Source organism: Antrostomus carolinensis, unplaced genomic scaffold, assembly GCF_000700745.2.
Source record: "Antrostomus carolinensis isolate BGI_N321 unplaced genomic scaffold, ASM70074v2 scaffold6803, whole genome shotgun sequence".
NCBI lineage: Eukaryota > Metazoa > Chordata > Aves > Caprimulgiformes > Caprimulgidae > Antrostomus > Antrostomus carolinensis.
This window is the reverse complement of record NW_010304386.1, coordinates 46,693-69,781: the sequence shown is the minus strand read 5'-3', so window position 1 is coordinate 69,781 and position 23,089 is coordinate 46,693. Positions and strand designations below refer to the sequence as shown.

The 23,089-nt window shown below is 38.5% G+C and overlaps 1 protein-coding gene across 1 annotated transcript in view; it reads left to right on the top strand.

Annotated features, from left to right (window-relative positions):
- The window catches only part of UBP1 (upstream binding protein 1), a 24,381-nt gene extending 2,310 nt beyond the window's left edge, over positions 1–22,071 (top strand). The window contains exons 2-15 of the mRNA XM_029084130.1: positions 720–864; positions 3,523–3,628; positions 4,227–4,333; positions 6,039–6,191; positions 6,366–6,476; positions 7,018–7,125; positions 13,973–14,076; positions 14,941–14,995; positions 15,172–15,265; positions 16,999–17,089; positions 17,789–17,898; positions 19,299–19,441; positions 20,050–20,101; positions 21,174–22,071. Of these exons, the coding sequence (XP_028939963.1) occupies positions 720–864; positions 3,523–3,628; positions 4,227–4,333; positions 6,039–6,191; positions 6,366–6,476; positions 7,018–7,125; positions 13,973–14,076; positions 14,941–14,995; positions 15,172–15,265; positions 16,999–17,089; positions 17,789–17,898; positions 19,299–19,441; positions 20,050–20,101; positions 21,174–21,211 (1,417 nt within the window). The 3' untranslated portion in view covers positions 21,212–22,071. The remainder of the gene's footprint in view (positions 1–719; positions 865–3,522; positions 3,629–4,226; positions 4,334–6,038; positions 6,192–6,365; positions 6,477–7,017; positions 7,126–13,972; positions 14,077–14,940; positions 14,996–15,171; positions 15,266–16,998; positions 17,090–17,788; positions 17,899–19,298; positions 19,442–20,049; positions 20,102–21,173) is intronic.
- Positions 22,072–23,089: the final 1,018 nt, after the last annotated feature.

Genomic DNA, 23,089 nt, shown 5'->3' with positions numbered 1-23,089 from the left:
GAAAGCCAATAAATGCCTTTTAAAAGTAGTAAATACTAGAGCATAAAGGTAGTTTGGAGGGTAATGTGAAAGGTAATAAATTTACTGCACTTGATCTGAGTGAATCTCTTGAAATCTATTTTGTCCTATATTTTAATTAGGGAAATGTGATTTTACAAATGAATACATAGAAGGAAAAAAATCCCCGTAATTCAAATAAGTTACTTTGAGTTTTGTCTGTTTCGAAGTACAACAGTTCATCCCATTCACTGGGAAGATTTGCTCATACCTGTTTGAAATAGCTGGTAACTGGCTCTTTTAAAGGCTTATTTCTGAAACGATACAAAGCCTACAAATCATACAAAGGCAACAGCTACGTGGGCAGAATTGAACATGGGGGAATAGTAGGTATGTTGTATGAAGAGTGTAAAAACCCTTTGCAAGAGTTGGTTTTAGAAGACCAGTCTGTGGTTCTCAATATGTTGCCTTTCATCAGTTTCAAAAATAAAGGAATTTAGCTTTGAAAAGTTTTTCTTCAGGTGGGGGAAAAAATAGGGGAAACAAGTACTTAGAGTTCATGTAAAATGAAATGCTTAACTTTGAAAGTATGTGTAGTTGTAAACAGACCAGAAAGTTCCATTTTGTTCCATTAATTCCTGTGCTGTGAAGTGAACCTTGTTATAAAAATCTCTTCAGCCAATTTTCAGGTACTGATTCCTGTGTACTTGTAGCTCGTGTAGGTGCATTAAACACAGAATAGCTTTGTGCTCCAACTCTTCTACTGATACAACCTTTTTTCTCTTTAAAGGTCAGTCCTATGAAATCCGGATGCTAGATAATCGAAAAGCTGGAGACATACCAGAGATCAATGGCAAACTGGTGAAGGTGAGCTCTTCTCTACATCGTGTTACTAACAAACCCCAGCTGGCTGCATGTGAAAAGAGGAGGTTTTAAGCTTTTATTGTACTCTGATTCACGGAGGAAGGTGGATCAGCCAATCTGAGCAATAAAGAAAATAGGCACAGTGGAACCTAATGCCTAGTTTTGTTGGTTTATTTCAGGTTTGCTACAAATTAAAAGAATCTATGTGTATTCATTTCCCCATTTCTGAATGGGTCGATTTCATGTAGTTTTAGGTAACTAAAGGTGAGCCAATCGCTCCATGTACCCTTTATGAGGTCTGCAGTCTGATCTATTTTAAGATGAGGTGAATCTCCACTAAGTGTGCCCATGTCTTTCTGCTGAGTAAAAGGCAGCTGTGGTAACAGTGATCTCAAATTGAAGTATCTAAAGTTGGGTGAGAGAAATTCAATCTAGAGACTGTACATTTTATGGAATTTTTTTTTTCTGCTGTCACTGCTCAGAATGACTATTGACCAGGGATATTTAAAAAAAAAGTAGGAATATGAAGAATATGAACACTCAGAATATGAATACTCAGCACTACCTTGTGCGTAGTGAAGACTGAATTATTTTATGCAAAGCTTAAGATACGTAGTTGTCTGTAGATTTGTATTTAACATCATCTGAGCCATTTCATTTTCCATTTCAAGTGGATTAGGAGATGTGGAAGGAAGCGAGAGGATCATTTAGAAAGAAGTGGACCTATTATGAGCATGTTTCTGAATAGGTGTTATGGAAGGAACGTTGAGCCAGCCTATGTATTTTGCAGCAATGGAATAGTGGCACATAGGAGATACATCTATAGCTGTAGTTTTGCTGCTTCTTGAGCAGTTTGTTCCATAGCTGAGCTCCTGTTCCTAACTCCAGATTTGTCTCCTTGTGCTTTGATGTTAGCAGAAGGTACTGTGGATCTGAGATACTGCACAAAGTATAAGAGTGAGGTAGACTGAAAAATGTCCAGTTCATGGTACAGGTCATTATAGGAACTGCTGGAGGGTAGGGAGATGGACTTTTCTTATAAACATCTGACAGTTTTACTAAATTTTCTGAAAACTCTTAATCATGTGTTGGGGAAGAAGGAAAAATACTTCAATTAAAGGCACTTTGATAGTGGTACTGATAAGTTCACCAGAACAATGTGCCTGTGGAAGGCTGAGCCTTCACCTGTCAACTTTGGCCTGTATAATTTGTGAACATTGGCTGGCTTATACAGTCCTATGCCTTGTTCTTACTTGTCTGTGGGGTGCTTGTTCAGAGAGAATTTCAGGAAGCGTTAAGCACAAGTATAAAACTGGGATTTGTGTGTTCTGTAATTAAACCTTTTAACGGCCTGGCATGTTGACTTGCTGTAATGAGCATGTTGACTGTTTTGCCCCCCGTAGTTGCTATTTCCTTGTAGCTTTGGGAAATCTCTGCTGTAATCTTACAGGTTCATATATTGGTGATGAGCCATTTGGTAGGTAAAATAGGACAAAGCAGTGTAAAAGTTTAAAAAAGTAAATGTTATCCTAGCAAGGCATTGTAATGCTGCATCAACAAAACTTCCATTTTAAATGGAAGTATCCCAGTATTATACTTAAATACTGTATCCCAGTATTTCCATAAAGAGGACATTTTGTGTCGGTGCAGGTGGCTGCAGATATTTCCAAGTTCCAAACCTGCCAGTTTGCAGTGAAAAAGGCACAGTGTGTGTGTGTGCATGCACATGTGCTTCCTGTTATCTTCCAAGTGAAACCAAGGAAATGCAGTGTGGCTGGAGGAGCCACTTCATTTAAAAGTTTTTGGGGTTTTTTTGACCACTTTTATCCACTGTTAATACAAGTGAGACTGGAGACTAATGGTAAAAAATGACACTTTTTAAAAGCTTGTCTGTTTTGTTTGTTCAGTAGCAATTCATGCATAAAAATTTTTTCCCTTCTGTATAACAAATAGTTTTGCATGTGCATTCACGCAGCAGAACAGAAACCTTTCCCTAATATGACTGAGAGAACAGTCGTAGCAGGACTGGTTGCAAAAATAAGTCTTGTTGACTATTTGCTTCTAGCTGAATAAAGTTAATCATATCGTAGTATTTTTACATTAATATTTCAGCTAGAATAGGTGGAATAGTTTGGAAGTTTATTTCTTCTTACTAGTAATGAAAATAATAGATTTGTTGTAAATAGGTTTATAAGTATCAGGAAGGGATTTTTCTATTAATTTTATTTTTAAATTTTTCTACGAAACTCACAAAATTCCCAGTGAAAACGATGGTCTGGCTATTTTCATCACTTTTCAGAGTAAATTAGGTCTTTGGTGTTTATTTTCTAAAATAAGTCTGTGTTGCCTACACAATGTTGATACCGTGCAGTCAGTGTTGCTCAGTTCACCACGTGTAATTCATACTGACCTTTAGAATATGCAGTCAGGTGTCATTCTCTTTTGCATTTTTACCACATTTTTTAATATCTCCTGCTGCTCAGTTCTATTTCTGTGTTCCTGAATATTTTGGGATACTGATGGTTGCCAAATTTTTTGATGTAAATATGTGCTTATCAGCACTGTGGTTATTGTGGTATGTTCTAGTGCTTTATATTGAGGCTGTTTCTAAACATATAGTAACCTTGTGGCTCATCAGATGCTTGTTTTCTCCTTTGTTAGAGTATTATAAGAGTTGTGTTCCATGACAGAAGGTTGCAATATACAGAACACCAGCAGCTCGAAGGTTGGAAGTGGAACCGCCCTGGGGACAGACTTCTTGATTTAGGTATAATTGTTTTATCTGTTGCCACTGTATGAAATTCAGTTGCCAAATTTAAATTGATCATGGTTACATTTATGCTAGAGCTGGTGAAAAAGCACAGACCAGTTTTATGTGCTGCTTTGTCATAGTCTGTATTTTGAATATAAATGTTCTTACCACTTTCACATGCCTTTTAAACCTCTAAGTGCTGCAGAAGTGAGATAGCAACTCTGCAGCCTTATACATTTAGTAATCATTCTGATTTAAAATATTATGGCAATTAGGAAAACACAGACAAAAGTAACTTTCTTTATTAGACTGTGGAAATGACACCAACATGGTTTCTTTATTTTGCATAACTATTTTTGTTGCACAAGCTGGGGGGGGGGGGGGGGGGGGAATCAAAAAAACTCCTCCAAACCCTGAGCACTTTGTATGTTGTCTAGTAAATTCCTTCAGATTAGTCCACAGAAAATGTTTTGGGCTAATGGCCAGGCCACCAAAGCCAACGTTTTTTCACCCTACCTGTGTTTGCTGCTGATAACCTTATATTAAAATTTATTTCTGGTGTTTTTCTGGAATATTAATTTTTTAAAAATATATACTATTTATTTTAATGTAGATATTCCAATGTCTGTTGGAGTCATTGATATCAAGACAAATCCAAGCCAGCTCAATGCAGTTGAATTTTTGTGGGATCCAACAAAATGTACATCTGCTTTTATTCAGGTTTGAAACTTTACTTGACTGGATGTTTGTGTTTGGTGCCTTTCAGGTCACAAACAGTAGTATATTTGCACTATGAAACTTCTTGATTTCTTATTTGTGGGATGGCCATTAAATACCAGCTTTGTAAAAAGCACAGGTTCATAGCAACTGGTAGTTCTAGAAGGTTTCCTAGTTTCCCAGTTTATAAAAGCATCTTTTAAAAACAATTTAAATAAAAAGCTTTCAAAAGGCTCTTTGCAGAAAGCTGCCATGGTTAAAATGTTTAATTATATGGAGTATTAGAATTAGTTTTTAACCCTCTAAATAACTGTCACTACTTTTTTGTGTGGTTTTTAGTAGAGAGGCCCACTCTTCCAGTGGTGAGCTTCAGCAGAGGCTTGGCTTGAGGGTACAAAATGAAAATTAATGTGCTCCAGAGTTTTAAATCAGATGTTCAAAGACATTTCTTACTATGGCACTAGGCTTCCTTGGAGGAGGATTTTTATTATTTATGTATTTGATATTCAGGGCTTTCTCTGGAAATAATTTAGATAGAATGTTTGGTTTTGCATTGGAATTTTTAGCTTACTTTTGTCTCAGCTCTGTTTTTATTACGGAGAAAAAGTATAAAGTTTGAATAGCAGAATTTCTTACTGAGGCTGCTAAAATAGATTAAATTCCACATTGTCAGTAAATTAACTTTGATCAGGTGCAGCTGAAGACATTTTTAGTGAGAATTACACAAGTACTAAAAAATAGTCTCCTTGAAGAAGTGAGAGATAAAGTATTGAATATTTTTGTTTGTTCAGTTCCTTAGAAGTGGTGAGAGAGTGAGCAAAAATTGAACTGATTCTTATTATGCAAGTAAAGTTCACTTATTTAAAGGCTAGAAAACACAGCATAGTGGCACTGACTACACTGAAAGCTTCACTTTCCAGTCTGTGGTTCTCTGTGTTGATGGCCACAGGAAATAAAAAGATAGTACTGTAGTCATTGAGAGTGCAAGGTATGCCATTATCCATCCTGCTTGGCCCACTTAAAATGCCATAAGGAAGCAAAAAAAAATGGGGAGCACTGTCTAATGAGATTCATTGTAACTTTTTCTGTTACGCTGATTTTCTCCTTGGATATCTTTTAGGGGTATTTCTAGTTTATGAACCCAGTCTTTAGGCTGATGGAGCACTTGAGGCAATTACATATGGGTTAAGAAGTCTCCTGACTTTTATAGGAAGTTGGGCGTATTTGAAAATAGGCTGATTTCACATGCAGTTAAAAACCCTCCCAGTCAGTGACCTTCTGTGGCTTTGGTAATATTTATTATAAGTAAATCTGAAGTTTATCCTAGCTATAATGCATTGAACAATAGCATCCTGAAAACGTTTTTGTTATATTCACGATAGAAGTAGTTGTCATCCACACACATTTTTCTTAATATCCTGCAAGTTCTCATTCAATAAGAATCTTTAATGACTTCTGCTTTTGGGAGAGATTTTGGTGACACACTTGTTTCCCCTCTTCCCTGTCAGCTAAAATGTAATGGTTTTGGCTTGGTTTGCATATGGGCATGAAAAGGAATGAAACATTAGTCAGGCAGCTTGGTCCTCAGATAGGCTGAGTAATTTGTTACTTGTCCTTAGAAAATGTATATGATGTTGGTAACACGTAATAAAATGCGTGTCTAGAATACTTCTGAGGGTCCTTTTTGTTTGGTTGTTCATTTTTCCAGGTACATTGTATCAGCACTGAATTTACCCCTCGTAAACATGGAGGAGAGAAAGGAGTTCCTTTTAGGATTCAGGTTGACACTTTTAAACAGACTGAAAATGGAGAATATACAGATCACCTGCATTCAGCCAGTTGTCAAATCAAAGTTTTTAAGGTAACAGTAGAAAACAGATAATAAAATAAAATTTAAAAATATAAAATAAGTCTCTCAGAAGCTCTCATAAAGATGGGGGACCTGTTTATATTACTGCTTGACTTCTGAGATCAGATTTCACTTATAAAACCATTCTCCACCTGTGTTCTTGCTCATGTAACTGTTCATTTTTAGCCAAAAGGAGCAGACAGGAAACAGAAAACAGACAGAGAAAAGATGGAAAAGCGAACTGCACATGAAAAAGAAAAGTATCAGCCTTCATATGACACCACAGTTCTCACAGAGGTAACAAAATAGAATTGCATCTGCTTAACTGAGGAGAGAATACAGAGATACAGTGTATAACTCAGCTGCAGTCTTGGAAGGGCTGGGGAAGAAGGAGTTCTACACAAAGATAAGCTTTTTATTTGACAAACTTGTCCAGGGAACAGCAACATTAAATTTTAAGTTTTTGTTTAGTAAAATTTCATTTACATACTCGATTGATGCTTGTATTAAAACACACTAAGATTGAACACTGACTGTACTGAGCTCTAAGGCAAGTCTTTTGGCACAGATCTAAAAACCTTGCTTTTGAAAAGAAAAAAAAAAAGGAGGGGGGGGTGGAATCTATAATTTAATTATCTGCCAGATTTGAGTTCCAGAGTGTATTTTTTGGAGATTACTGAATTTAAGGCCAGAGCCTCAGTAGGTTTTCACATTTTATTTAAACATCAGTGAGTTCTATGCAGTTTTCTAAAGGTTTCAGAATTTTTTAAAAGGCTTTTAGATCTTTCCTCACTGTATAATGAAAAGAAATTGATCCAAATCTTTGGTGTTTGTCCAGATGAGGCTTGAGCCTATAATTGAAGATGCAGTTGAACATGAGCAGAAAAAGTCCAGCAAGCGGACTTTGCCAGCAGACTACGGTGATTCTCTGGCAAAGCGAGGCAGTGTAAGGGACTTCTGCTTACCTTTTCATTGTGCAAGATACCTTGTGCAGTGTTAGATATAGGAGAAACTTCCATTATATAAAGTAAAAATATTTTGATTGCTGTGTCTTAATTTTATTCACTTTTATGCATACCAATTAGTCCATGGTTGTTTTCAGCAAAGGAATCCTTCCTAAATCTAACACTTGAAAACTGTTGCAGAGGGACTGTGTAACTTGTAAAAGTCAAGAGCTTTCCATTTATGTGCCTTTAAATGAAATAGCTTTTTGCTTTCCTGTATGTGTGTAATTAGCAAGAACAGCGAAATAACAGTGAAATTTAGTGTTTTGTTCCATATTTGTACTTACATTCAATATAAGTTTCCGTGCACATCAGTATTTTTAAAATACCATGTAGTGTTGCAGATGGTTGATCGTTAGTTACTGATTTTTCCTTTAGCCATCTACATATAGTGCTCCAAGCAGGTTTAATGCCATTCAGAAGAGTCACCACATCATCGTGACATGTGCACACTAACCCTGTATGTGCCCCCCAAATGAATGTAGCATTTATACTGTGCACTCCTCTTGTCACCAGTTAGCATTTTAGATATTTTAAATACTGTTTCTGAAGCTGAATATCATTGAGACTTTACAGTTTTCAGATGAGAAACAATCCTGCATCTTCCATTTGGCAAGTTTAAATGTCAATTAATGATGTGACTGTGGAAGACAATTATTTGACTGTTCTTTGAACAGGCATATTGTGCTGACAGCTATTTTCCCAGCATTGTTTAGGCAGTGACTATCTGACTCTCATCCCTCAGATGTTATTTAGTTTGTATTTATGGTCTGTGAAAGTGATGTATTGTAAGGTTTAGGTTATAAAATACCTCAGTGTATGCCTCTTGTTGTTTATAAGCCATGTAACTGGGTGGAAGGGAACAAGCAATATTATGTAAGATGGGTTCTTCACAGGGTTTTTTTGCCCCCTGAAACTGCTATAAGCACTGAGCTGTCTATATTTACCTTCTACTTTTCTTGGTTGTTGGGTTGGTTTTTTTTTTTACTGTTTCTTTTACGACTCACCTTTAGCATTCTTTGGCAGTGCAGACATTGTTTTATTTGTTCCAAATGGCCCAGGAGGAGGGCAGTGTAGACAGGAGAAAACAGGATTTTATCACTTTCACTTATTAAGCACATCTGAAGCATCTTTTGAAGCTGGTCCTTGGAGGGATTTCTACTTTTTTCTTTTTTTTCCCCCCATGCTTTCTTCTCTTTCTGTTGTTATAAGTACTTCATTGAATGATTGTTGCTTATAGGAAGAATAATAGAAAAAGGTATTTTAAAAATATGAGAAATCCCTTGTCCAGAGTAGGACAAACTGTAGCCAAATGACACCTGAAAGTTGTCTTAACTTGTTCTTAACAATCTCTTGGCCTCTATGAATGGGAGCATTACCTTAATTGCTGTGAAGAAAAACGGAGGTAGGACAGGTTGTGCTGGACTTCTAATGCCTTTCCCAAAGGATAAAAATGAGAGTGTGTGTTTCTTTCTTCACTTCTTGCTTGGGAGGACGGATGACCCACAGGCTAATTTGGAATAACAGCTCTGTACAGCTTTCCATTTCTCTTAATTTTGCAGCTGACTGTCTCTGTTTTGCTTTTGTCTGTGATACAATTCTATCTTGAGATCATTTGGTCAGTTTGTTGACACCATTTTGAATTTTATTCCTGTAGGATGAAATGCTTTCAGCCTTGCTAACTTGGTATCATTAGCAGATTTAACACACAACCTGTTCCATCATGACAATGACTTTTATCATTAGCAGAATTATTAGAAATCACCACGCCTATAAAAAAAAATACCATGAAGCACTATTTTTGCAGTATTCATAGTGAAACCTTGGTAATCACTCTACATTTATTAAGTACTATTTTTAACTGTGTGAGTGTACAACTTGTTTGCTTGACCTAGAAAAGGAATGTCTGATCTACAGCTTGAAGGCCAACTCATCAGCCTTTTTCTCTTGTCACCAGACAGGCTTATTCTTGTGGGCCTTGTAAATATAGACAGGGAATGATACATGGTTCAGCTCAGAGCAGTTCTCTCCTTGCAAATCTGCCTTCCCAAGTGTAGCCATCAGAAGGTCTGGCTGTTGTCAGACTTACCTCATACCTGCAGGTGAAATGTACCGCGTTTGCAGTGCAGCCATCACAGGGGGGCTCAGGCACAAAAACTAAAGACCTGCTTTTGAGAATTGACACTGTTACACATATTATGATGGTTCTTGTACTTCACATGTGCTAGGAACTGTGGCTCTGTTACAGAAGGAAAACAGGATTGTTTGGAGTGTATTTTTCTCAACAAAGTTGTGAGTGTTGGCTGTTAATTAGCCAGTGCTGCTCTCTAGATGCTCAGAAATAGTTTTTTTGTTACATTTTCTTGAATCCCAGAAATTTAGGTTGATCCAGTCTGTAGTTCTCTTCCTTTTTAAAACTGCGTATTGTTATCTTCCTCCTACCCCTAACCTATTATATAGACTGTCTTTTCTGCTCCTTGCTTTTTTGCATCTCATTTTGTACGTTGGCTTTTTTATTTTGCCCCTCCAAGATCCTGGTGTTCTATTTGCTGAATATTTCTGTGTTGTGATTTTAACCTTGCAGGCAGCTAAACACCACCTTGAAACCAGGACAGTCTATTTTTTTTTTTAATCCCCCCCCACCCCCTGTATGATTTCTTCCAGCTTAGCCACAATCTGATTTGGACAGATTGGTTTCTTACTGTGCTTTCTTCAGGAAACTTTGAATCTAATATATTTTCTTTCCAATGTAATTCATACGGGATTCTAACACAAGACAAAGAGTTTGGTGAAGCTTCCTTTCTGAATGGTCATTCTGCTCTGCTCTTCTGTCCTTTCCTGAGAACCAGATAGATACATTTTTCCATTACTCATTTTTATTCATCTGACATTTCAAACTTTGGTGCATTCAGTGCAATTTCTGCAGTGTTTATCTCAGTATTTTCCAGACAGACAGACGTGTAGTTAACTGCTCCTTGAGACAAACTCTCTCTCGTGCTGTGGAGCATTGATTTTTTTCTGTAGAGATAAAAGGCTACAAACTTAACGCCGCCTTCTGGACCTCAGAGTAGATGTTCATGTATAGGTGACCTTCATCCAGGGCCCATTTTATGAAGGAACCACTTTATTTTTTCCTCTCTTCCAAATGTACAGAAGCTAGAGCTTCTCTAAGGAAGAAGAGAAAAAACCACACCAGATTCTTTCCCCTGCTTTGAATTTGAAAAAGCAGACAAATTTGTAGTGTGATAGTTAGATCTTTGCACTTTTTTCTCTTAAGCAACATCTTGGTTGATTTTTATATTAGCATATATTATATGTCACAAGCTAGAATATATAAAGCTACAATTTGATTAACTTGGTCAAATGGTCATTTTTTTTTTGCAGATAGAGCTGATTATAGGGCACATGGAATTTAGAAGATTTCCAGGTATAAACCTTGAAATAAATTGGAACATGAAAGATTGGTGCAGAAGTTAAATATTCTCTGTAAGTGACTTAAATTTAGAATATAAAACCTTCTAGAGGCTCTGAGAGTCAGGGAGTGGAGCTGGGGCAAAACTAATTTAGTGATGTAAGCATATAGTATTTCTCCTCATGTATATCTGTACTTCATAGAGCAGTATCAGTACCGTACAGATACATGTGGGTGACTTCACATTATGGGAATAACTTATTTACTTCTGCATTCAGAATAATTAAGTGTATATGAGCAGAAGTTGTTTGCTTTTGCCAACAACAGCTGCAGTTGTTTGGGGCAAGAACCCTGTATTTTATAGGTTCCTTGAAAAAGCTCTGTCCCATGTGTGATAGAGTTGCTGCCCTGTTCTCTAAAGATGATGCTGTGTGCCCGAGTAGAATAAACCTCATTTGGAGAATAAATGTTTTGTTGTCATGTTGATTTGGTATTTCAATATAGCATGAGGTTCTTTGCCAGAGTTCAGTTTTACTGTCTTGTAAAGCATGAACTTGGGCAGATTTGAGTAGATTGGAAGTAGGAACGGAAATGACATTCAACAGTGGCTTAGAATAACTTGAGTTTTTGCAATTCTTCAGACTTCAGGAACATTCTGCATTTAAATGCTACATATCCTGAGTTTAAAAGGTCATACATAGTTAGAAAGATTTCCTGTCTTCCTTTTTAACTCAGTAAAATCATTGGTCAGCACTTTATAACTTCATTCATGTCCTACACAGAAGAATGTTAAAGATCTGAAGCCAAAATAATTTTCTCCTTTTCAAGAATTAATCCGTGTTTGGCAATAAAGGGCTCATGTCTGGAATGCAGTTGCATGAGTGGTATCGTATCGGTGTGCTAGTAATGGGGGACAGTCTTGAGACCTCACATCAGCTTCTTTGCAAGTTTACCCGTCTATATTCCTTGTTCATGACAGGTAAAGGTATAATGCCAGTCTTTGTTCTGTTCTGTGATGGCTTATTAGAGAGTTGGATGCTTCCTTGTGACAGAGTGACATTTTTCTTTTAAGTTTATATCCAGTGGCCAGGGACTTCTGTATTAGCATCATGAGCTTGCTGAATGTCCTCCGGTTAACTGCGTTTGGGGCTTAAGAATAGAAGAAATATCCTGATGGATCAGACCACCAGTCTGCAGAGTCCAGGGCTCTGTTGCTGGCAGCTGCTGTTTGAAGGAAGGCTGCAGCAGGGAACCCTGTGCACTCTTCTGGGATCCACTCCCCTCGTAACCCCCCAGTGTCCAGAATCATCATGCAGGATGTTAGAAAGCACATCCCTGCTTTGTCTTCTCAGTGTTAGTGGGTTTGATACCCAGGAATTTGTCTCCTCCTGTGTCTGAACGTGATGTTTTTGTGAGGTGTGGGACAGTTCTGCATGTGAGTGATACCAACAGCATAAGCAGATCAGGCTAATTGCTAGAAGACACTTGGAGAATATATTGTAGCCTTTTTTTTTTATGTTAGGCTTTTTTGTTCCTTGAGCCTTTCAGAATTAAGTATCTCGGTGCTCAGACACTCATTTTTCCTTCCACAATTTTGCTGGAAGAGGAGACAAGGCAGGAAAGTGTGTTTATAGAAGAAAGGTGACTTGGTTTGGGTTGGGATTTTCTTTTTCTAAATATTTCAAATGCACATCTTTCCTGCGTTTTAAACTCAAGTTTTCTTGTGAACAGCTTCAGCTGAGTTTGAAGGACAGAAACAGTAACTGCAGGACATGCCTTGGGAATGGCTCAGAAAGCTGTTCTCTGACACCAGTGTGTTCTTCCCTACCCCTGAATTTAAATATATGCTAAACAGAATCTTGTAATGTAATAATGGCTAAGGATGGACAGCATCTGTGTGCCCAGATAAATATCTTGCATTAAAATTTAGGGAGAGAATGTCAGAAAATTCAAGAAAATTAATTAAGCTTTCAAAATTACTTCAGAAGAACAAAATTAATATGATTGTGTTGAGCTTCTATTTTAAAGTTTTGGCTTTGGACCACAGAATTAGGGAATGAAGGACTATTTTATCTACCTGTTGTAATACAGCATTCTTGAGATAAACATTAAAATGAGCTTGAGAAGAGAGGGAACAGATGGGAATATCCAGAGTAGGAAGAAGAGCAGGTAACAGCAGGAGGTCACTGGAGAGCATGCTTTGTGTGGATGCTCCTCGTCCAAAGGGTGGCTTTGGTTTTTTTTGTAATCAGAGGCAGTGTGTATGCAGTGGCAAGCGAAATACTGATTTGAATCAGATCTCAGATGAAGAATTTCCTAATTTTTAAGCTATTGGCATGCAAGATTAATTTTTTTAAATTGTATGCGCCGTGCTGGGGAACTTGTAACTTACTCTGGTGAGTTCCCCGCCCTCCTCCTCCCCGTGCCGTGAGGCTGTGGTGTAACTGGGAATTTCCTTACAGGGTATTTAGCTGATGCATGATAAGTATATCAGAAATCCTGTTGTTTTAACAGACATCATCTTAGCTTACTTTATCTTGGGCAACTTGCTTGTTTCAATCTTGTCTGTTTGTCTTTGAATATAGCAAAATCTGTTTGATTTTTATTTTTCTTTAAAATACTGAATTTGCAATGGTACTGGAAACAATAAAAGCTAGTCTCATTTTGAAGGGCTTTTATCGTGGTGGTTTAAAAAAAATACCCAAAAAAGACTGACTAAATTGGACAGCTGGCTCATAATATACTTGTGATGACTTAAATTAATGTATAAGAATTCCAGTTTACCAGGCAGTTTGGGGAAGGTAGTACATGGTAAGCATCACTTTAGTCCTGCTGCAAATTAACACCAATTTTCAACTCACAAAATTTCTGCCAAAAAGTTGCGTTTGTGTTTAACAGCTGTCAGAGCAGATACATTAAATTTATCCACCAGGTGAAATCTAACGTCACAGTTTTCCACACCATTGCTGAACACCGATGGTGAAGTCACGATCCCTGCAGTGGAAACAGCCCCTTCATTCATTCATTAGGATGAAAGAAGTTTTTTCAGCAGATGGCTTGGGGTGGGTTGGTTGGTTGGTTTGTTTTACACTGAGTAATCTGTAACAGGTCTTCTGTCAGTTCCACCACCAATACCTTCACTTTGTTAACAGAAGACAGTATAAATAAGAGTCTTCTCGAAAGAACAAGATAAAACAAAACTGATTTTTGCCTGGAGTATCTGCATGTAATGTGTGGGATGGAGGGAATCCTTACTTGGAATTACAGATCAAAATTCTGTGTGGAAAAAAACCCTGCCTTTAAGTGAAACAACTGTGCATCAGAGTAAAAAAAATGTATTTCCAAGAGAAGCTTAAGTTTTAATTCTTTATCTTCAGTGCTCACCATGGCCTGATACTCCTACAACATTTGTAAACAACAGTCCTACTCCTGCTCCAACTTTTACCTCTGCTCAACATAATACCTACAGTGTCCCAGACAGGTAGGTTTCTTTTCTCTCTATCCTAATTCAAGATAACATTTTAAAATCAGGCTTATTCAGAAGTGTTTCCTGAGTAAATCTAGGAGCTTGCAACTCTTTTCTGATTCCACTGAGAAAGGAGAGATTGTTTTGACCTATTTGAGTATTATTTGAGTTTGACACTTGCATTGTGTAATTCAGTTACAATGTAATTACTTCTGCATCAGCACTTTTCGTTCTCACTTTGCATTGTTGGAAACTTTTCTTCTTGTCCTTTGCAATATAGCAAATACTTTACCTTTTAACTATTCTAATTTAGTCCTTGCCCATGAAAACCATTTGGTTTTTTTCAGTAAGAACAGTCTTTGCTCCTCTCATACACAGTTAATATAATTTACAATTAAAAATCCCAGCAATAATCTTTACAAGCTTTCCAACAGAAATTGTATTGGTAAGAAACATTTTGTATGGAGGCATTAATTAAACTATTGTAATTCCACTTGAGCGATCAAGGAATGATTTACAGTGGTACTGTCTGGTCTGTGTACTTCTGGCTTGTCTGCCTTGTATTTTAGTACCTCAGTCACCCTTTGAGACAGACAAGTGGCCATATAACTCCTGTGACTGCTGGTAAAGCTGCTTCTCCAGTTAGGAAGGAATACAGAGGATTGGAGCCAGATGACTTGCATAGAGAAGTGGGATGCTCTTTCTCTTGAGTTTAACTTAGTTTAAACTCAGGTTTCACTCTGTGCAGCATTAAATTTGTCTTTCAATAGTGATATATGTTGGTTTGGGGAATTTAAAGTTATTTTTCAGCAATGCTTGAATATTTTGCTTAATAAAACTCTAGTAATACTACTTTTTAATTTTTTTTTTACTCTTTAGCAATTCTTCATCCCCAAATCATCAAGGAGATGGAACCTCTCAAGGATCTGGAGAGGTGAGTGTTTACTTTCTGCTATTGATCATGGCTATATTTGTATACTTGTGACAGAACATTCAGTTTATACATAATTTAATAGGTGCTGAGGAAGTGTTTAACTGAGGGAGGTTTTTCAATGGTTTGGGGTTTTTTTAAAATACCTAAATTATCATATCCAATCTTGTTTCTTACAGCAGCTTCATCCTTCAGCCACAATCCAGGAAACTCAGCAATGGTTGCTCAAGCATAGGTTCTCTACCTATACAAGGCTTTTTTCAAATTTCTCAGGTATCTATAGTTTACTTTTTTAATTAGAGTCTTTCTTTGTGTTAGTGAGCAACTTCTGTGTGGGGAAAATAATTATCTAAAACCAATATGGCATTGCTATTTATTGTACTTTGCTAATTTGCATATTAAATGTTCAGTTTGCATTGGAAGGTATTTTTTTCTAGTTGCATTTTGTACAAATTTACCCTAAAACCCTTCTTGTACCCCCTTGCTTCTTGTATCGCGATTGCTAAGCTTTCTCAGTGAACTTTAGTACCAAATTTCTGACAGACTCTTGGAAAACTTCTAAAGCAGTTCTTCTTTTTCATCATTATCTTTATATGTTTATCAAAGTCAAACACTAACTGCCTGAGAGATTTTCTTTGAAACAAAAGGTGTAGTGTAGCTTTTAATTATATTTCTTCAGGTGTGGTGGGTTTTTTTATTCTAGTACATACGGGGTATGATGACAAATTATTTTTGTTGGCTTCCACCTGTGCATTCCGACTCCATGTGGAGTCTGCTCCACAGATAATCTTCTTTTTTTCCCCTTCTTCCCCTCATCTGTTACAGTGACTGGTTTTCTGTACTGTTGTTTACTTTGTTGACACCTGTGCTGCTCCATTTTGTGTTTAGATCTGCTTAGTATCTTTTCTTGAAGCTTCATTTACTAAAGTAAATGTTCTGGGAAGCAGTTGATTTCACAGATCACTTATTCCCAGCATTAATTATAAAAAAAGCAGAACAAACCCTACTGCTTTTGGATGGAAGTATTCCACACCCTGGATTCTCTCCATAGGCTGCTGCTGTGCTGATGTGACCACATGGATGTAGTTATGCCAGCCTACTTGTAATAACTTCAGTGCAGAGAGGGTGTGATGCTTTAGTTGAATGCCTGGGATGATTCCAGAGGAGGCCACCAGGATGATCTGAGGGCTGGAGCACCTCTCCTATGAGGACAGGCTGAAAGAGTTGGGGCTGTTCAGCCTGGAGAAGAGAAGGCTCTGGGGAGATCTTATAGCGGCCTCCCAGTACCTGAAGGGGCTACAAGAAAGCTGGGGAGGGACTTTTCATAAGGGCAGTTAATGGCAAAACAAGGGGAAATGGGTTTAAGCTGAAAGAGGGGAGGTTTAGATTAGATATTAGGAAGAAGTTTTTCACTGTGAGGGTGGTCAGACACTGGAACAGGTTGCCCAAGGAAGCTGTGGCTGCTCCTCCCTGGAAGTGTTTAAGGCCAGGTTGGATGAGGCTTTGAGCAACCTGGTCTAGTGGGAGGTGTCCCTGCTGATGGCAGGGGGGTTGGAACTGGATGAGCTTTAAGGTCCCTTCCAACCCAAACCAGTCTGGGATTCTGTGATTCCTTGAGCGAGAAACCATCAAATATCTTTGCTCTGTATTTTGCATGTGTTTAAAATACACTCACCTGGGTGTCAGTTACAACTTTGAGTCATTTAAGCCATTGTCTGGATATAGAAGCATCATCTGTCTCCACAGAAATTGTGTGCCTTGCAGCCTCAGTACTGTCTTGAAGATGTGGACAGCACCAAGTGAAACTAACAACTCTTGGAAAGCCACTCGTTTTCCTGAGTGTTAGCTGGTGCCTACTCTAAGTTTTGCTGCTTGTTCATGTTTGCAGGATTCCATTTTTATAATGGTGGAGCTTGTTATTCTTGGTTTAAATGAACATACAATTTATTTTAAAAAGTATAGATGTTCTAAAATAATCTTTGTAAAATCCTCACGTGTTTCTCCAGGTGCTGATTTATTAAAGCTGACAAGAGAAGATCTGGTACAAATCTGTGGTCCAGCCGATGGAATTCGGCTATATAATGCACTGAAATCCAGGTAACACCTTGAATGTGAGGTTGGGTGGGTTGTGTTCTGTCATTTCCTAGAATCCCTTGTCCTTGGAACTGGGAGATCTGGGAGATGAGTGTCAGGCCTGCAGTGTCAGTGTGGGGCTCGATGCCTGGGAGGCTGTCTCGGGAACTGGCAGCTGTATGTTTAAGAGGAGCCTCCTGTGGGCGCCTCAGGGCGGATCCTGGCTGGGGTGCAGGCACTGCCGAGTTCAGAGGTGGGCTGTAAGGCTGGGAGCCCTGCAGTTGGGCACTGCCGGGTTCTTGGAAACAGATGGATTCGTTGCCAAGACAAGAATTTCTCACTTAGGGCAGCTAAGAAGAACCCAAGGCTTTTGAGGTTGCAGGCGTTGCGTGCTGAGGCAGACGGCATCCCAGCGGATGTCTCTGATGCTGACTGGAATGGGTACTGGTTACCAGTGACCTTTATAAGAACTGTCCTGGTTCCTCAGTAGTTGTGTTCCAGGATTCCAACAGGCAGGTTGGCACTTGAAATTGATTGAAATTTTGTTAAAATGTGGTAGCATCTGCGAGACTGCTTACTATTAATTTTTTTTTAGTCAGTGAAAGAAAACATTTCAGGTACCCCATGGGGCACAGCCACTCTACATTTGTGACAGACCAGTTTCTGCATTTCCAGGGCAAGTAACATTTTCCAGAGCTGATAAGTGGTTTGTTTGCCTTGCAGGTCTGTTAGACCCCGTTTAACAATCTATGTCTGTCAGGAGCCATTAAGGAGCATGCAACTGGAAAGACAAGAGGCAGGCAACGGTGATAGCAGCAACGGTGCAATATACGGTACGATGCGTACGGGGTCTCTCAGCATCAAATTTCTGTGTCTTAGAAAGTCTAAAACGAGAGAGATGGGAAGGAAGAAAGAAGTGAAGAGGCTGAATTTCTGGGTTTGGTGCACAGGGAAACCACAGGAAGTTGTATTCAGAACAGCATCGTTGTTTTATCACTGCACGGGCTGAACAGAACCGTAAAACTTCTCAAGGTTAAATCATTGATTTATTTTCAGACCATTGATAAAACTAACAGTAGTTACCCAGTAATTAATTAAGGAGCTCGCAAATTACCTGTGCTGTGTTGTTACAGCCAAGGTGTTAACCAGATAAACGTAGGTGCATGTAAAATCTACGTGCACAAACCCACTTGGATCCTTTCCCATTTTCAGGTAGGTTTTGCTGTCATTTTCTGTGCAACTGATAAAACAGGTAGAGCTCGGACATGGAAAACCAGCCGAGCTGTGTAGGGGCTCATGATTTTAGTATTATTTTCCAGAGAGGCAGCTGTTCTTTCAACACAAGTGGGAACTTAACGTTTCATTGTAAATTCATGTCAATCTGACAAGTAAAGAGAATGGAGCTATTTGAAATTATTTTTTCCTTGCTCTTGGCTTTGAGTGAAGAGACCTCCCTGCCCAACCAGCTGCCATCTGTGGAGGCTGCTGCTGTAATATGTAGCTGTGTATTTTCCATGCAAGAATTGAGGTGGAGGAGGATCTGTAAATGGGACTCTGTCTTTGTCCAATACGTATTTTCCCTCTGGATGTCTTCAGCCTTTGGTTTGGGACAGAAGAATGTGCAAAGGTGGAGCTGCCAAGGGCAAAGCTACAGAGCTGTAAATACAGCGTTAAACTGAACAGCTACTTTCTCTGACTGTTCTGTTGGTTTGTGGTGGTGTGTTCCCTCCCCACCACCCTTCAGCTCCGAGATGATCTGTGGGAAATTTGTCCAGACAGTTGAGAAAGGCTTTCTTTACAAACAGAAAAAAAATCTATATCCCTATTTAAAGCAACAGTGTAGTAGAATTAAGTCAGGTGAATTACCTGCTTCTTTTGAGACACTCCAGAAATCCTTCCCAGCTCCCCTCTAGGTGACTCTCTCGAGATCTGTTTAGGGCTGTTTGGTGTGATTGTGCCTTTTTGTGCAGGATACAGGGAAAAATGGGGAAGTTGCTTTCAGTATCAGAGCCAGTAGCCGCCTCTCCCTTGTCCGAGAGGTGTGCTTACAGCTTGAGCTTGAAAGAAAAGTCACGGCAGTTCGTGCTGCTTAGTGAGAGCAGGGGAGAGTAAAGTAAAGGGTTAGAACTCTTAAAGTTTTTTAAAGCCTGGGTGTAAAGAAATGCAGATTTTTTGCATATAGTTCCTTGTTATCAATTAGTACCATGCTGCTTTAATTTTTTTTTTTCCCCAGTTTATCATGCAATCTACTTAGAAGAAATGGCAGCCTCAGAAGTCACACGCAAGCTCGCTTTGGCATTCAATATTCCTTTGCATCAGATCAACCAGGTTTACAGACAGGGTCCCACAGGTATCCACATTCTTGTTAGTGATCAGGTAATGGAAATTTTATTCTCTTGACAAATTCTATTTAGGAATTAAATAGAACAGAGGATTTTCTTATGCTTGCTTCTTTATTACTGTGTTTTTCCGTTTGATAATGCCACCTAGTATTTTCTGACATTTAGACTATTTTTTCCTTTGCATTAAAATGAGCAGAAGGATCCTTCAAATGTTGCTTTTCCTCTACCTGAATAAATTCAGATCATAAAAAGAGAGAGGCAGCGAGTCTCCGTAGTTCTGAGATGCTGCAGCAATTACTTAGTTTGTATTTATTTGGAACATGCCCAAAGGCAGGGAGCATGGAAATACTGTTGAACTTGGCTTATTCAAGCATCTGCTACACATATTTAGAGTTCCAAAACACAGCCAACAGTAACAGGCTCCCAACTGGTTGTTGCATGATTAACAAACAGTATTTTGACAGTTATATATTTTAATTTAATTTGGGATGCACTTGTCACTTGCTGAATAAAGCCAAAAATAAGGACTTGCTTCTGAAAGGCTCTATTTACTATTTGATGTATTTATTTTTTGCATTGGTCACACTCAGGTGGGTTTCAAAACTTTTATTTCTTCTTCTTTTTTTTTTTTTTTAATTTTAGATGGTTCAAAACTTTCAAGATGAGAGTTGTTTCTTATTCACCACAATAAAAGGTACAGTGTCTTTTCTGGCAGTCTAAAACAAAATTGTTTATTCTACTAAAGAGCCTTCTTTAAAGTAAAGCAGAATACAATTCTAGTAAAAATTCTCCACGCAAAGAGTAATGGCAGATCTAAAGAAGGCTGAGTTGCAAAAAAACCCCAAACACAAACAAACAGAAGCACAGAGTAGAGGCAGAGTCTCCCTTTCAGAGGCCGGGCGCTTCAGGTGCATCCCACTTTCTTAGGAGCCCACCTGATTTCTGGTAAAAGGTGCCAGGAAATCGCTGTCATCAGTGGACAGCTTTGACTCTCTGCAAATTTTACCTACAGAAACTGTCCCAACTTTGAAGATCCAATAACAAATTGAACAATCACGATGTTTGTTCAGCAGAAGTAGGAAATTAATTGTTAAGAGCTGTGGTTTTGCTGTAGATGAGCTGTATTTTTAAAGTCTGCTTCACTTTATCAGCATCCTAACTTGAAATGAACTGTTCTGTGTAGTATAAAATCTCTTCGCATGGTTAGTGATTGTCAGAGACCCGTTAGTCTCGCTTGGTGAGCCTCGTGGTGGGACTGCTGGCTTCTAAGCAGCAAATTCACAGGTTGTGTTGTTTGGGTTTTTTTAAACACAGTTTCCATTTGACTTTCTAGTGTAAGGCTGAGCATCACAAAATAGAGGATTAAAACCATACACTTAGGATTTGTATTGGTCTTGCAGAAGTTAATTTCATTTCTTCCTGTGGTATTAACTGTCAGAGGGATTTGTATTGGTCTTGCAGAAGTTAATTTCTTCCTGTGGTATTAACTGTCAGACGAGGTGGGTTTAACATGCAGTAGGAGGAGTTCAGAAACCCCTGCAAACCAAAGTGATTTTTAAAAGTTAGCTCTTCTTCAAGCGTTTGGTCTGAGCAGCAGGTTACTGGTGTTCCGTGTTTCGAGTTTAATAGTTCACAGTAGTAATGAAGCACGTCTACACTGTAAGAACCAAGGCCCTACTTGGATGTTTTGGCGCGTTGCCTGGTGTGTTGATGGTTCTTGTTTATGAAAGGCTGACACTTTTTTTTCCTTTTTCCTTTTTTTTCAGCTGAAAATGGTGAAGGCTTCCATATAATTTTGAAGTGATGTCACACAATTGCTAGACTTGCTACTCCACCGCAGAACGAAGTCCTGCCTAAAGATTATGAAGATCATCCAAAAACCTTAGGATCTAACTAACTTAACTTCACCGTATAAGATGTTTCATATTGAAAACACAAAATGACCTTTCTAATGAGCTGTTTGATAGGTGAACTTTCTTATCACTGCCATAGCAAAGTGTCCTCATGAGAGGTTGTAATGCCACGACAGCTGACGTACAGGCATGGGAGACAATGTAAGCAAAGGTGCTTGCCCTTTCCTGAAATAAGGCGAATTATGGCCAGTAGATGCAGCTTTCAGAAGCGAAGCACTTGTTGCTTCTCTCTTCTCTGTATCCAGTTGGAGATGAATGTAAACTTATTTGGGGGCATTTACCTTTCTGTGCCAGTTTGTCTGTTACCTGCTTGTACCTTACGCTGGTTTTATTTTTTGATGTTAGCAGAGCACATATTAATCTGTGTGGAGACGAGTAGTTAAGCTGATAGTGATCAGGTTGTCGGGTCTTTGAGAGTAAAGCTGTCAAAACAGCTTCCCCTGTAAATTGTGTATAAGAGTGTATGTAAGAAGTGTAAATGCCAGAACAGGGCTTTTCAGAAGCCCCAGACAGATGCAATATATGCATGCAGCAAACTGCATTAGCAACAGTACCTTATCAGAGGGATTAATAGAAATCCTGTGGGGTACCAAGTAATTGTGTTTTGCTTTAACAAATTTAATGGAAATGAATTGCCTATGCATCCTTTATGTTTAGTTTCCTAGGTTCTCTGCGGAGCACTGCTGCAGTTTAACTCTTTGCTTGTAAAATTGTGGGTTTAAAAATACTAGCAGTGAGAGGTGGATTTTTATGACTTAGTGGAATTATGCTGATGAGGGAGGGTGACCCACTGGCACCATGGGGCTGTCGTAGCTTTCAGCAGCAACAGCAAATAAATGGCTTCAGAAACACTAAATATACACCATGTAAGTCTCCTTCCCAGCAGGTAAAGGCCTCGCTGTACTTGCTATTATGGACAAGTATCTTTCTTACCTTCTCTGTTGCCCTTTCTCCGCCCTCTGACCCATGCTGTACAGCTGTTACAGTGCCTCTTCAACACGACCAAATGCTTTGCTTTCAAACAGGCCATGTGCTTTTTCACTGGTTTCACTATTTCTTGTGAAGACACAGCGCAGCATTTCCTGTGCTAACACTGAGTTTCACCTGGGTAGGTACTGAGAGGGGAATATTTCTAAAGGGGATGAAGTGACAGTTTCGCAGCTGTCACTTTCTGCCTTTGCAAAGTTCCGCCTTGATCTCTGGCTTAAAAACCTTGGGAATAGTTTGCTTTCTCTGCTGCAGTGTTCAACGTAAACAACTACTACAGCACCTAAAAAAGCAACTTTGATTTCTTTTTTCATTCTCTCTTTCATAACTGGCTCATGTGCTTAGCAGAAAAGCTTCTTAAAGCTGTAGCATTTTGAAAATTTAAATTCCTCAAAGCTAGAGTTTCTTTCCTTTTTTTTTTTTTTTTCTGCACTGAAAGTAAAATTTTACGTACTTAAACATTTCTGCCTATAAGTTTTTCATCTTTGGGTATTGTTTGGTCCTAGTATTTTCTTGAACTGACACTTGTGTCTTTTCAGCTCACACCATCATCAAATCCAAATGTTTTATAAAAAGTGGAAAAATCCTTGATTGGAAAGTATCCAAATATCTAATTTTAAAGACTATTGAAAGTTGTACAGTAGTTTGTCCAGCTCACATGAAATTGGAATTAAATTATGGCACCAGCAAATTGCTTTTGTTTTTTAATAAGATGTACACATTTCAATTTAAGTATAATAAATGTTTTTCAATAATTTTGTAAACGTGCTTTTCTTTTGGTT